The sequence below is a fragment of the Takifugu flavidus genome, chromosome 1, assembly GCF_003711565.1.
Source record: "Takifugu flavidus isolate HTHZ2018 chromosome 1, ASM371156v2, whole genome shotgun sequence".
Classification (NCBI taxonomy): Eukaryota; Metazoa; Chordata; class Actinopteri; order Tetraodontiformes; family Tetraodontidae; genus Takifugu; species Takifugu flavidus.
In genome coordinates this window covers 7,935,926-7,949,363 of record NC_079520.1, presented here as the reverse complement: position 1 = coordinate 7,949,363, position 13,438 = coordinate 7,935,926, and the positions used below count along the sequence as shown (strand labels likewise).

Sequence of the window (13,438 nt, the reverse complement as noted above, 5' to 3'; positions counted from 1 at the left end):
TATGCATGTGTGTGTGTGTGTGTTTGCATATAGGTGAAGGTGTCAGATGTGGAATAGATACCTCTTAAAAGCTCTTTCCATCCTAAATTACACACACTCTCTTAATGAGTGTTACTAACTGTGCATAATTAAATATTTTGCCGCAGTTGCTGAGACCCCCAAACCTTGTTTTTGGCCTTTAACCAAAGCAGCAAAAGACTGAGAGCTGTTACACTCGAGTGCTATTCTGAAACTGATGAGAGTGTTACAGCCAAGTTGTTGTACTCAGAGGCATGAGGACAGAAGGAAAGGTTAAACATAGTCTCTGAGAATGTGCGTGTGTGTGTGTGTGTGTGTGTGTGTGTGTGTGTGTGTTGGGAGAGGCAGATTGTTCCATTAGCAGTTATTTAGTTATCTATTGCTCATCAAACCCCACCTCTCTAAATACTTCCTGCCACCAGAGGTTGATTTTATGGGATAGTGTGTTACTTTGAGACTGAGCCCAACTGTGTGTATGTGTGTGTATATGCATGTGTGTATGCATGTGCGTATGCAGGTGTGCGCGATTGCCGCAAAGTCATTTGTCACCATTAGATACGTTGACAAGAGTGAGAAAGAGAGTTCTCACTGTGTATGGAGTACACGTGTGTTGGAGCCTGGCTGGCATTCTGCTCCCTGTGTGGGGTAATTCTGACCATATGGAAAAAAACACGACACACACCTAAAACCCAAGACATGACATAAATGTGCACACATGCACATACAACATAGTCCAGTGATCATAATGAAAGCAACATTTAGAGGACAGAGAACAGACATGCACAACCCAGAGTGAGGCTGTAAGAGTTATTCTGTGTGTGTGTGTGTGTGTGTGTGTGTGTGTGTGTGTGTGTGTGTGTGTGTGTGTGTGTGTGTGTGTGTGTGTGGCCATGAAGATTGTCAGTGGCGACATCATTTCATCCCCCGGAAGGCTTTCTAACATGGTAACAATTTGGTGTGGTGCTGCTGGGAACACACACACACACACACACACACACACACACACACACACCACACACACACACACACACAAATAAGGATCTAAAGGGTCATTCATTCACAAATCTGACAGACTCTCAGTGCAGATCTCAGTGTTATTACTGCCTTGTCCACTAAATCGCCTGCATTTGTAAGACAACCTTAACCAAGAATAAAAGATTAATTTGATTATTTGGTGAACCTCCCGAGTTACATCTATACCAACGATAACATCAGCTCACCAGTACCAAACAGTTTAGATCCCTTTAAAGAATTACACAAGCGGTGTAGATCAACTCCCTCACTGCTGTGTTGGCCGGTTGCTCCTGTTTACAACCAGGAGAATAACCAGATCAACACTGAATGCTGTGTTTGTCTTGGTGGGGTTGGGGGACCACTGAAGAACTGTCCACCAACAGAATCCTTCCTGCAATAACTTTATTTGTTTCCTGCTTTAGAAGCAGTGGGCATTTGAACCCAGTGCAGATCAAGTTGGCTTTTATTTGGAGGGAGTCCAAAAAAAAGCTAATAAGGGACAAAGAGTGCAGATCAGCCTGGACCAAGATGGTCTATGATGGTTCTACTGCAGCTGCTCTCCAGCTGTTGTACAACTATGAATTAATCTATTCGAGACAAGAAGCAACAGAAACCAGCTCTGCTTCATTATATTGGACTGCTTGATGTCCCATCGTGCAGCTAATGATAACAAGAGTGTTTTAGTTTGTCTGCCAGAGGCCACCTTGTTTCCTGCTGGTTCCAGTGTGGTCAGAATAATTAGATCTTTAGAGAAGAATGTCCAGTGCAGGGCAAAGCTTGTGGTATCACCTGAGAAGACTTGGGGGCTCTAACTGCTGCTAAAGACGCCCAACAGAGTAGCAAATTAGCAAAACGTGGGGGAAAAGTAAAAGGGCCTGAAAAGTTTCTGTAAATGTTGCCACAGTCCGGCGAGACAATAATTGGCTTCCGGTGAAACGAGCTTAAATATTCTCCGTTTGGAGCGTCCAAAGTACAAAAAGCAGCAAATTAAAACAAAGACGCTGGGGGAGCTCCTCGCTGGCTACATGCTCGATAGAGAAAAACCTATTTCCAGCATGTTTAATCCGCCAAGAAGCATCATCTTAGGGTGTGTTTATGTGTGTCAGAGGGAGGGCTGTAAAAATGGTTTATGGCAGCTCCTGAAACACTGACCTTTACAGAAAACCACCGATACAGAAAACCGACTCTTAAAAAAAAAAGATCTACTGCGTGCACAGGCATTGGGCGCGCACGCTCCCTGTTCACAGGCAACAACAACGTATCCCAGCATTCATCATTAACTTTGATGTGCAGCCAAATGTCATTATGTATGGCTGACTGCTTGATTTAGTGTTGGAGATATAATGGAGTGGCTACTGTAATGAACTTGCTGAGTGTTTGATGTACGAGTCTCTGCTGGAGGGAGAGAAGTAAATACAACAGCGATGGCAACGATTACAGCGCCGGTGATGGCCGTGATGAAAATTCCCCCTGCTCACCGGAGATGTGGGAGCGAGTTTCTGAAGGGAGAACCGAGGAGTAGATTAAGGGAGCGTTTTGAGGAGGAGAGGAGGGAGCGGGGAGAAGGAAGAACCCGAGAGCAATTACAGTCGGAGCTAAAACTTTGATGTTTTGACAGGCAGCCACTGCTGGAGGGGAGACAGCCCGAGTGGTGATGGTGACGATAATAAATGATGATGACACCGCTGATGGAGGAGCGCGCCGGCGCTTTTATTACCCAGGATCTGTGAACGGGCAACCTGCCTCAGCACACCCTCGCAAAGGCGACTTTTCTGTCACTTTTGGGTTTAATTAGAGAGAGGTGTGAAGGTTAGGGGCTGTGGGGGTTAAGAAGCTTTTATAAAAAGGAAATTGATATATTTGTGCGTCTGCATCCTAATGTTTGCCACACTGAAAAATAAAAAAAATTCCACCGTGACTGACCCACAAATGAAGAGTGGATAAATAAATATCATGGAAAGACAGACCGACTCTGCCCTCTAAAGGCAAACACTCAAACTACCCCCGACTTCTGAATTCCGTATCTATTTTTAAATCCTATTATGGTGTGAATTCCCCGGAGTAACCCCGGCGAAGTGAGAGAGTCATACTGTGCGTAATAAAGAGCCTGATCACCTCAATCTCACCCTAAATAGAAGCGGAGTGAGTGAGGCATAAGGAAGCATTAAGGAAGGGGGGAATTCAAATGATGCATTCAACTAGATGGAAGTGTAGTTACGTTTTTATGCTTCTGGGCTGAAAATGGAGTTCTGGATTTAGCATCCTCTTACACATTTAACTGCACGCTCATCTTTGGAACATAACACACAATATGGGAGCTTTTGGTACGTATAGTAGTTAAACTACCTGGATCTTGCCTCAAGCTGCGTTTTATTCTTACATGGCTGGCAACTGTCTGCTCTACTTCTCTTTCCTCACCACACTTCTCCTCCACTTCCCAGCTGTCCATCAGCAGGAGGACCCTTCTCATGAGCCTGGTCCAGGTTTCTTCCTGTTTAAAGGGAGGTTTTCCTTCGACTGTTGGCTGCTCAACCGTGTTCAGATTAGATGTAATTAAATGGTTTTAGAACTGGTCAGCTGATAGTTCATTCCATGCAAGATGGTAAGACTTTATTTTTATTTTTATACTGAATGCGAGGGGTCCTCTTTGCAGCCACAGAAGGGAAAAGTCCCACAGCACGGCTGGAGCCAGGGTTTCCACAGAATCTTTTCCCACGTCATTTGGTTTGAAACCCCGGTGGCATCATGAGGTGGCTGCCTGATTGCGAGGGTGTTTCGATGCCGTTCCACAGCTTTGGCCGTCTGCGCGAGGATCTCAGAGTATCGCGGCTCGGTCTCGGGGGACAGTGGGCGGGACTCAGAGGGATCCTGGAAAAGGTCAAAGACCAGAGGCGGGTCGTGGTGGGTCACGTGCTTCCCGAAGCACTGGCAGACGTGGGTGTGGTAGCATCCACCGGCACCAGGTGGGGAAAAGTTAGGAGTGAAAAAGTGCACCTTAAAGACAGAGTCACCTGGACAGAAACACACGGGGGCGGATCAGGATTTAGGGGGAACTGGAGAGCATAAGGGTCAAAGCCAGCCTTCATTAGAGTTCTAGGTTACAGCCATACCTTCTCCAAGGATGTCAAAGGATTTGTCATATTTATTAAAGGGTTTACGGTGGCTTACACTCACACGCACTGCATATGTAAATGTAAAACTATAACTTAGAGGACACTTATTGCATTTAAATTTATGAGCTCCTCCTAAATTTCCAGTCTTTAAAACCAGTAACAAATATCAAACCTAGAAGCACACACAAAGTGTGAACTTGTGGTAACGTTTAGATCACAGCAGGCCAAATGATAATAATAATAATAAATCAATATTATTGTGATAAATGTGATATAAATGTGTGGGTGTGAACTTACTTCCAGGTGGATGCCAGCGTACAGCATTCAGGTAGATTCCACAGTAATGGAACATGAATTCATGCTCTGATCTCTCAATCTTCCCCTCCAAGAGTGGCATCAGGTCATAGCCATCTAAATGTCTGCAGCAAAGAAAAGTGAAAAAAAGAAAGAAAATGTGTGTGTGTCTAATATGAATGAACCATAACTGACTTTACCTGTCAGGCTGGGTGTCTCCAGCCAGATATTTCAGTGTTGGATAGAGGTCCATGAGACTGGTGGGCTCGTGCACTACTCTTCCAGGCGCAAGTCTGCCAGGCCAGCGGAAAATAGCAGGCACCCTGATCCCACCTTCCCACCCCCCCATCGCTTTTCCACCTATGTGAGAAACACTTTGAAAGGATTTGTATCGCTGACCTGGGACAAGGGTTTTATTTTTCCCCAGCCCAGATCACCCACTGAAAACACTGTTTAAGGGCTGTGAGCAGATGATGAGGCCTACCTCTATAGATGCTGTTCCAGCCCCCTTGCTGGCCTACTCGGGAATTAGAGTCCTCGAGGTGTCCACCGTGGTCCGACGTGAAGTACATCAAAGTGTTGTTGGCGAGACCGAGCGAGTCCACCGTCTCTGTCATTTTCCCTGGGATCAGAGGGACTGGTGAGAGCTGGACCGGAACGTGGGTCATTGTTATAATGTGAAGGTCTCAGTGAGGCCTGGTTCTTTAAGAACACATTATAAAATTAGACCAGGACCTGGAGCGGTTCAAACCCTTAATGGTCTCATGAGAAATAATCTGCCGGTTTTACACCTCCCTGCTAATAGTCAAGCAGAGTTAGCTCACCAATCATCCAGTCCACCTCTTCAATGTTGTCGCCGTAGAGACCGTGAAGACTTTTGCCACTGAAGGCTGGATTTCTGAAGAGCGGCGTGTGGATGTGAGCCATTGAAAAGAAGAGGAGGAACGGACGATCAACGTTCCTGCCGCAGAAAAGGGAAAAATAGGGACAGAAAAATGTGCAGCTTTCAGCTGATGAGTCAGGTAAGGTGGAATCTTTGCTCACAGTGACAGAGTTTTACACGTTTCGCTCTTCTCCCTAAAATGCTTTGATTCCTTTATCTCCTGGCATGTTGATGATGATGTTTTCTGTTTGTAGGACACATCAAGTGTCTTTCTCAACAAAGACTATTTACTTTTAGGTTCAGCAGCCTAACTCAAACAGGATGTGGCTGATGGAGTAGATGAAACTCTGGTTTTTATATTTCAATAAACATTTTTACCTTTTAATAAACTGTTGGGCTTCCGTCAGCAGCCTCCGGGGCAGCGTCTCCACCACCATCGGCTGCTCGACCACCTCCTGGTTTCTCATGAGGATGCAGTTCCAGGTCGGGATGAATTTAAAAGGCGTCCACCACAGAACGGTTGCCAGGATATTGATAAAAAAAAGCACCACCAGCAACCGCAGGCTGATATCAAGGAGGCCGCACCAGCGGACTAATGCCTGAAAATGAGAAAGGTGTTTCTCAGGTGTTATATGAGAAAGTAGACGTTCTCATTTTAAAACGTTAAAGAATTTTCTATGTCTTCTTAACCATGAAGACAGCACACAGAACAATAACGGACAGTTCAGTTCAAGAAAAAGAGTTAAAACTGTAAACTGAACAACCAAACCACCAGTAACATTTGACGGTTGCATCAGTTTTCATCTGAAAATGTCTAAAACTTAAAGGTCCCGACGGATGAAAACAGGAAAAACTTGTATCAGGATGAAGGAAGAGAAACAAGGAGAGAAATCCAATGTCACATGTCAAACAAGATGGAGGGAACATCAGGATATACACACGTATGAATGGCAATAGAAGGGAGCTCTGACAGATCCAGAAGATGGGTTCTGGTTTGTATGGATCAACATACTCTGCTCACGCTAACACGAACGCCACAAAGCCAACTCAACCTGCCAACCTGTAAAAAGAGGCCTGGAAAACAAAGATGAGCCGTACCAGCGTTGCCAGTCCGATGCCCAGAAAAACGGTGAAGCTTCGGAGTGTTTTCTGCAGGTCTGCCAGGATGTCGCTGCCCTCCCCAGGCACACAGTCGTTGAACAGGGTGAAGGGGAGGCCATAGAAGTAGCTGAAGCCGTGCTGGTTTGGGTGGTGGCAGTGGTCCCCTCTGCGCTCACAGTTCACTCCCAAGTGCCACTTACCTGCAGAGAAGAGGGAGCACAAATCTTTGATTCAGTCTGTTCTCATAGAACAGATCAGCTCTTTATGTCCATCTGGATGAGGTCAGAGCTATTACATGTCAAACAGTTGAATTAATACAGCTGTACTGTCAAATTGGACCTCTGTGACCCTTGAGTTTACACAGAAGCTCTAGGAAGACTGTTGGTTTTGGGAGAAACTGCAAACTTTCACTACTGAGAGGCTGATGAACGAATGTTTCGATGCTTCCTCACCCACTAGGCCAGTGGTGTACCCTTGCTGCTGTAGCCTCTTAGCAAAGGTGGTCTCGCTAGGAGGCAGTCCTCCTGAACCGCCCAGGAAGAGGAGCACCTGCACACGTCCCGTGCTGCCCATCCCTGATCCACAGAGAAGTACTTCAGCAAGAATCAACAGACAAGGGACTGACGCAGCGGCTCGTAGTCTGACCGGAACGGATCGCGTAGCGTCCGGTCATGAAGGCGGCGCGGCTTGGCGTGCAGAGGGGAGCAGCAGCAATGTGTTGAGTCAACTTTACACCCTCAGCCGCAAGTCTGTCGATATTGGGCGTCCTGCAGGAAAACCAAACTTATAAAATGATGAAAGCGACAGAAATGCTGCAGTTACACATCCATGACACAATAGAAGGTTTGAATGAAGTCAGTGGAGCTGGAAAGGAAGCACATTCACTAGGACTGGCCTGATAGTGTTGTTGCCGTAGCAACCCACATCACCGATACCCAGGTCGTCCACCATCATCAGCACAAAGTTGGGCCTTCGGACGGACGCGTCCTCACTGCCATCACCCCCCACCAGCAGCAGCAGACAGGCAACATGGTGCACGCGCACAAAGGACCTTGAAGGAAAATATAGCAATAATCAATCAATCAATCGATCAATCAATCAAAGCTTAGATGCTTAGATTAATTTAAATAGAGGCATAGAATTGAGCTGCCAGGAGTGCGTTTTATTTGTCATTAAAGTGATTTGTTTCAAGCTAAAACATTTAGTTCTAGTTCATCTTTAACGTATCGTGTGACGTGTGCTTGTCTCCATACTTCTGGTCTGGTGCCCTTTGCAGAAGGGTTGGTGGCATGAAATAAAACGATACATTTTTATTATAAACATATTATATATATATAATATAGAAAATCAATGTGTATACAAATGAGACGTCGGGGAGCATCTTTACTTTTTAAGTATGCATTTTAGTATGCAAGTTTATAACCATGTAAATAGAAAATGGACATTGTCTCTGAGCGTATTTTGCAGAACGGTGAAACCGGAAGTTTGATACAGCCGCCATGGAGAACCTCGAATTGAGCAACAGCACAGACAGTGAAAAGGTTTAAGAGGACTCACCTCATGAACAGTCAGTGTGTGCATAATAGTGTGACTGTTCTATAACTTCTGGTGCCGTCAAGGTCCACCCCTGAAGCATCTGAGGTTCCGCATCTGTTTAATGTGTGGAGTAAAGGCGCACAGAGAAAATACTGCAACCGCAAACTAGGATTAAATCTAACACACAGCACAAAAACAGAGTTTGTCATTGAATATACTTCAAAAACCAATGAATATAGCTGTCTTTTGTTCTTTCTGTCATCTTTAGGCGCGGATCTTCATCTTTATTCTTGTGTTTATTATGTGATTTGCGGTGAGCTCAAAGCCTTACGTTAAACTGAGCCAAACAGCGGCCTCTTGTGGTTTTAAGATTCATAACAGTGCAAAGACGATGCACGTCAAAACTTTTTCCTCTCTCTCAGGGCTGGAACGTCATATGAGTTGGTTTGTTCATTATATAGTGTCTAGATTCATAAATGAATACTGGTGCCAGTTTGGAAGGTTAAAGAGTTTGAGTCTTTTTTGAGTCTCCTGCTTAATGATCTGTATCCAGACAGCCTCACCAAAAATTACTCTTCATCTATATTCAGAGTTTGCTTTGCATAAACAATTTCCATTGTCCCTCATTTGTGAGCAACAAATCCAGTGAGTGATCTCTTTATGCCTTTATTGTTTTATTCCCTTCAGCTCTTCGTCCTCTGCCCTCATGCGGTGTGTTTGATGTTTGGGAAACAGCAGCAAACAGTAACAGCAAAGGTGAAGAAAAATGGACAGTTAGTGATCAACCTACAGTCTAGCTTCTATTACTGCTGGAGAAAAAACACTATGCTTGCAGACGCCCATTCCTGGAGATTCTTTAAATTTCAGTGAAAAAAGTGAGCGATTCTTTTGGGATACACAGGGTCTAATTGATTACAGTTGGTGTGGAAGCAATTGCCGAGTACAGTACAGGCACATGTGTTCCAAACACGTGTACTGTACGCTGGGCAGTAAAAGCCTGACCAGGTTCCCACACTTCTCTGAAATACCCAGGTGGACTTTTATGTACGTTTACAAGGCTGGAAACCATCAAGGTGTACAGTCCAGCGTCTCCTGACAGAATAGCTCCCACTCCTAAAAAACACACCCAGAGGCAGGAAAAAGAAATCTGATAGCTCCCACAAAAAAACAAAATGTTTTAATTCACTCCTCAAACATTATTTACAAAGTTCCAGAAGAACACCACAAGCGCCAGCTGACAGACCTGAAGAAGACAGCTCGTCGTCCAGCAAAAATACAGAATGTCTCAATAAAAAGTAGCTGGTCTAAATCAGAAGATGAAGTGTATAAATCAAGATGTATACAGGATAGAAAAGTGCTTTTTTTCCCCATACGGATTGTGTTATTGAAATCACCGCCACGTCGTGTCTTTCTGGTCGAAAAGTTGTTTGTTTTCTTTCATCCCTGGAACTTCGTAGAGGCAACATAAGGCAGAACTGGTCAGCGCAGTGATTGATGCCACAGCGTTCGTGGGGAAGTGCACTTTAGGCCCCAGAAAAGCTGTTTGTAATGTTACATTCCTTGTTTTACCCTGTTTACAACCTTCCTTAACAATTGGATGCTAAGGCTTGAGAAGAGTGATTCCATTTTTTGCTTTTTTTATTGTCGCCTTAGTATCAGATCTGAAGTGTGCACAGCAGGTAAGAAGAGCCGTCGCTCCCACACTAAAGGCATCGGTGGCTGGATGTAAAAGCTTGTACTGTTCAACCGCTATTCTGAGCATTACAAAATCATGCAATTGTAATAAATGTCAGGAAATGTCGTCACAAACTCTCAGGTGTCGTTCCGTCAGTCACAGGTTGGTGCTTCGAACAGAGCTTTGACACGACGTCCAACCCACGGTTGGACCAGTAATATTAATCAACACGCGGCATCACAGATTATCAGGATCTCTCATCTCCAGGCTAGGCTGTTCACAACAGTCTCTGTCTCGTATTGTGGCTAAATGACGCTGCACAAGCAGCACAGTTTACATAACGGCAGCATTACGCAACGCCTGTAACCCCGGTTCAACGTTTAAAAGGAGCGGGGTGAGCAGAAAAGCTGCGAGGCGACAAAAGATAATGTGAATTTGTGCGGGGGGGAGAACAATAAATGAGGAGATGAATAACAACACAGGCAGTGACTGACTTGCTCAACCAAAGAGACCAATGAGGAGAGTAAAACTGCTGACGGTGTGATGGGTTATAATGGGAGGCTATATAACGGTGATTTTAAGAAAAAAAAAAAAAAAAAAAGTTCAGGCTGGAGCAATATGAACACCTACAGAGCAGCTGTTACACTCAAGCACGATAAGTGTCACAACAATGGTTCAAGGTGAGACTTTGGAACCACCACAGTTAGAATCAAGAGGATACATTCGTCAGTGTTTTGCCTAGTATACATTCATTTACTACTTTGTCTGTTTACACGTTAAACTCTCCTCCCTCTGCGTCTGTGGTCTGGTCAAGCCAGGCAGTGCCAGTAAAAGGTACTGGAGGAGAAAGTACTGCATCATAACTAGACTGACACACACATTTACACACCGTCTAGTACATATCTACACACCCTGTGTTGGGTTTGAGCCTGGACCCACCTTCTAATCAAAACACAGTGAGAAGAACGGGCCTTTATGGCACGACAGGAAGCGGAGCCCCCTCCTCGCCAATGCAGAGAACTATACTATATTCTTTGACAGTTCAAGATGATTTTCATTTTGGCTCAAAGCACAAAAAAGTCTCCAGAACACCAGTCTGTGACTGGTTTATAATCAATGTGTCTAATATCCATACAAAACAAAATAATGTCTTTTTTTTATCCATCAAGAAACTCAGATTTCATCTTTTCGATATTGTAACTCAAAATAAGAAGAAAACTCTTGTTTAAAGTGTGACTAATCATTTTTCTATAAACTGTAAAAGCTTCACATATCAGAATGTTGTTTTTTTTCCCCCAAATTCACACGATGCTGGCAGAAATAAAGATGGATGACATGATCCTCCCACTGGGCAGCCTGTTCGGTACTGACCAGACGGTGAACCCGGGACACTGAGCCCCACCCCTGCTGACCTCTGCAGAACCACCGTGTTTGTTACAGACACACAGACACAGATCACCTTGGGGAAAACGGGACCTGACGCACTTTAAAGGCGCCATCATCGACGGCTGATGAAATATTTCAAACTTATGCGTGGTTGGAGTTTATTCTGAGTGTCTAAATCAGCCTCTGTCATCCTGGGCCAAGGTTATCCGGCCCGATTCCCCCTTAAGACACACCCTTCAGCTGTGCTCAAGGCCCCCCAAGACACACGGTGAATGTTGGATTAAATCTAAATATCTGCCTGTGATGCAAACAGTGGCCACAGTGTGGGAGAATTATCAAGCGGAACAGCGTGCGGCTCTTCTAATGTTGGTTATCCAACCCTACCCTCACTCATCTCAGGCCATTCATTCTGTTCAGCATAGGTCATAAATGTTGAATCTTTGTTTCTCTTGATCGAATAAACTTTCACAAACACTAAAGTTGCTCCAGCTGTCAGTGACTCATCTGCCAGCTGTATTCATCTCCTGTCTAGTGAGATGAATGAGGCCCCAAGACTACAATCATTACTGATTCCTTTGAAGTCTAAATAATCACTCGCATTTATTTTTCTGCTTTCTAATTAAAAATACATCCAGACTAGTGCGTCTGTATGGAAGAAATGAGCAGACATGCACACGTGGAAGCATCCGGCTCTGCTGTGTCTTGTGAGTGCGGAATATTTGCATTTGTGTCTTGGCTTCAGGTGACTGACAGCAGAGGTTCCTGCTAGTTTACTGAGCCAGCTTTGCCTCAGGTGGAGGGCAGAGCTCAGTGTCACCGTGTAGCAACATGATTTGAGCCTTAGCAACGGGAGGATGTCATGTCCACCATCTTTATGAACAGTTAATGATTAATCTCATATTTAGGACACATACTGTACTTACACACACATCCATGCACACACGCACACACACACACACACACAAATACAGCCCTCTGGGGCCTCACAGTATTCCAGCTCTACAGAAGATAGAACCTAACAGTGAGATTGCCACTCCGCTTGCCGTCGTCGGTCCAGGCAGTCATGTGATCACTGCTGGTCTAACAGGTTGCTAAGGACTGTAAAAAAACAAAATAAAGGAAATAAAATTAGCCGTAAGATTTGTGTGCGTATGTGCGTGCGTGCGTGTGTGTGTGTCCATACCCTGGGGCTCTGACTGAGCCTCTGCTGGATCAGCCTTGCGCGCAGCTTCAGGATCTGCTTCTAAAAACACAAACCGGTGGGGCAATCAGGTGATTGGATCAGGTGAGCGTTTGAAGCCGCTGTGTTTGGTTGCTGCTGCCATCGGTGGAGCCACCGCCGATCCCTAATCATGCAAACGGCATCTGGCGAGGCTGCAACAGCCGAGGGGGAGTGTATAACCCGTCTGTCTGACTCTTACTCAACACTGCAGGGCTGTGCAGCCTCTGCTCGTGTTGACTGTAAAGGAAAACTCTGCTGATTCGGCAGAGCTGGGATCCAGAATGCGTGTGAGTCGCATGTAATTGACAACACATTCTGAAAGCCAACGCCGAGTACGCCGCGTCTCAAAGAGAGGTCGCTGACCTTTAAGAGGCACACACAAACGGCCACGCCCGTCTCACATATGGCCCACATAAAGAGGAGCGATACTAAAATGCTGGAAGGCGGATTAAAGTGCAGAAGAGGGCAGTCAAACGTGAATTATTGTTCAATGAGGCGAGGGGCCGTTCAGCCCTGATGAGAGGATTACCTTGTCTGCTTTTAAAGCACAGTTTCTTCTGCTGGTAGGTGAAGTATCCAACGACAGCTCCTATTGCCGCCACGATGATTGCAGTGAGGACGCCCGCTAACGGACCAGAGCTGGCCTCTGTCAAACAGACCATTACAGGAGCATCAATAACGCTCATCTTATATCACAGCAGTCAGCACCAGCGGCAGCATGAGAGTTAATCTAATGTGTGATGTTGTAGATAAGATGGAAGTGGCCGTGTGTGTGTGTGTGTGTGTGTGTGTGTGTGGTGTGTGTGTGTGTGTTGTGTGTGTGTGTGTGAGAAAGAGAGAGACACCTCTGGCATTTGCAGGTTCCACTTCACCTCTCAAGCCTATAATTTGAACATTATAAATCTGTCTGCAGCTACAAGGCAGCTGTTATTTCACAAAGAAGCGGTTTTTGGTAGCGAGTCACAGCAGACTGTAAATACCATCTGTTAATGTGCGCATGTCAAGAGAGATGCCGACAGAATTCTTTACATGCTGTGTAAATTACATAAGTTAGGAAAGTCAGGAAAGAAAGAAAGAAAGCAAGAAAGCAAGAAAGAAAGAAAGAAAGAAAGAAAGAAAGAAGGAAAGAAAGAAAGAAGGAAAGAAAGAAAGAAAGAAAGAAAGAAGAAAGGAATGAAGGTGTGGTATGAGTCAGC

The 13,438-nt window shown here is 45.1% G+C and overlaps 2 protein-coding genes across 25 annotated transcripts in view; both read right to left on the bottom strand.

The window, feature by feature from the left end:
• Positions 1-3,605: 3,605 nt before the first annotated feature.
• On the bottom strand, positions 3,606-8,130 carry arsh (arylsulfatase H). Its single transcript, XM_057030504.1, has 11 exons — positions 7,981-8,130; positions 7,319-7,474; positions 7,069-7,190; positions 6,876-6,998; positions 6,421-6,623; positions 5,701-5,921; positions 5,264-5,400; positions 4,924-5,061; positions 4,640-4,799; positions 4,443-4,564; positions 3,606-4,043 (listed from the first exon to the last, which is right to left on the bottom strand). Exons 1-11 carry the CDS (start codon positions 7,983-7,985, stop codon positions 3,655-3,657), a joined length of 1,776 nt encoding a protein of 591 aa, XP_056886484.1. The 5' UTR covers positions 7,986-8,130; the 3' UTR covers positions 3,606-3,654.
• A 984-nt stretch (positions 8,131-9,114) lies between these two features.
• Positions 9,115-13,438, bottom strand: part of si:ch211-39i22.1 (skin secretory protein xP2) — a 15,441-nt gene continuing 11,117 nt past the window's right edge. For all 24 annotated transcript variants that reach the window (XM_057030666.1, XM_057030531.1, XM_057030580.1 and 21 more), the window contains 3 exons: positions 12,772-12,888; positions 12,204-12,263; positions 9,115-12,118 (listed from right to left, as the gene is read on the bottom strand). In XM_057030666.1, the coding sequence (XP_056886646.1) occupies positions 12,090-12,118; positions 12,204-12,263; positions 12,772-12,888 (206 nt within the window). In that variant the 3' untranslated portion in view covers positions 9,115-12,089. The remainder of the gene's footprint in view (positions 12,119-12,203; positions 12,264-12,771; positions 12,889-13,438) is intronic.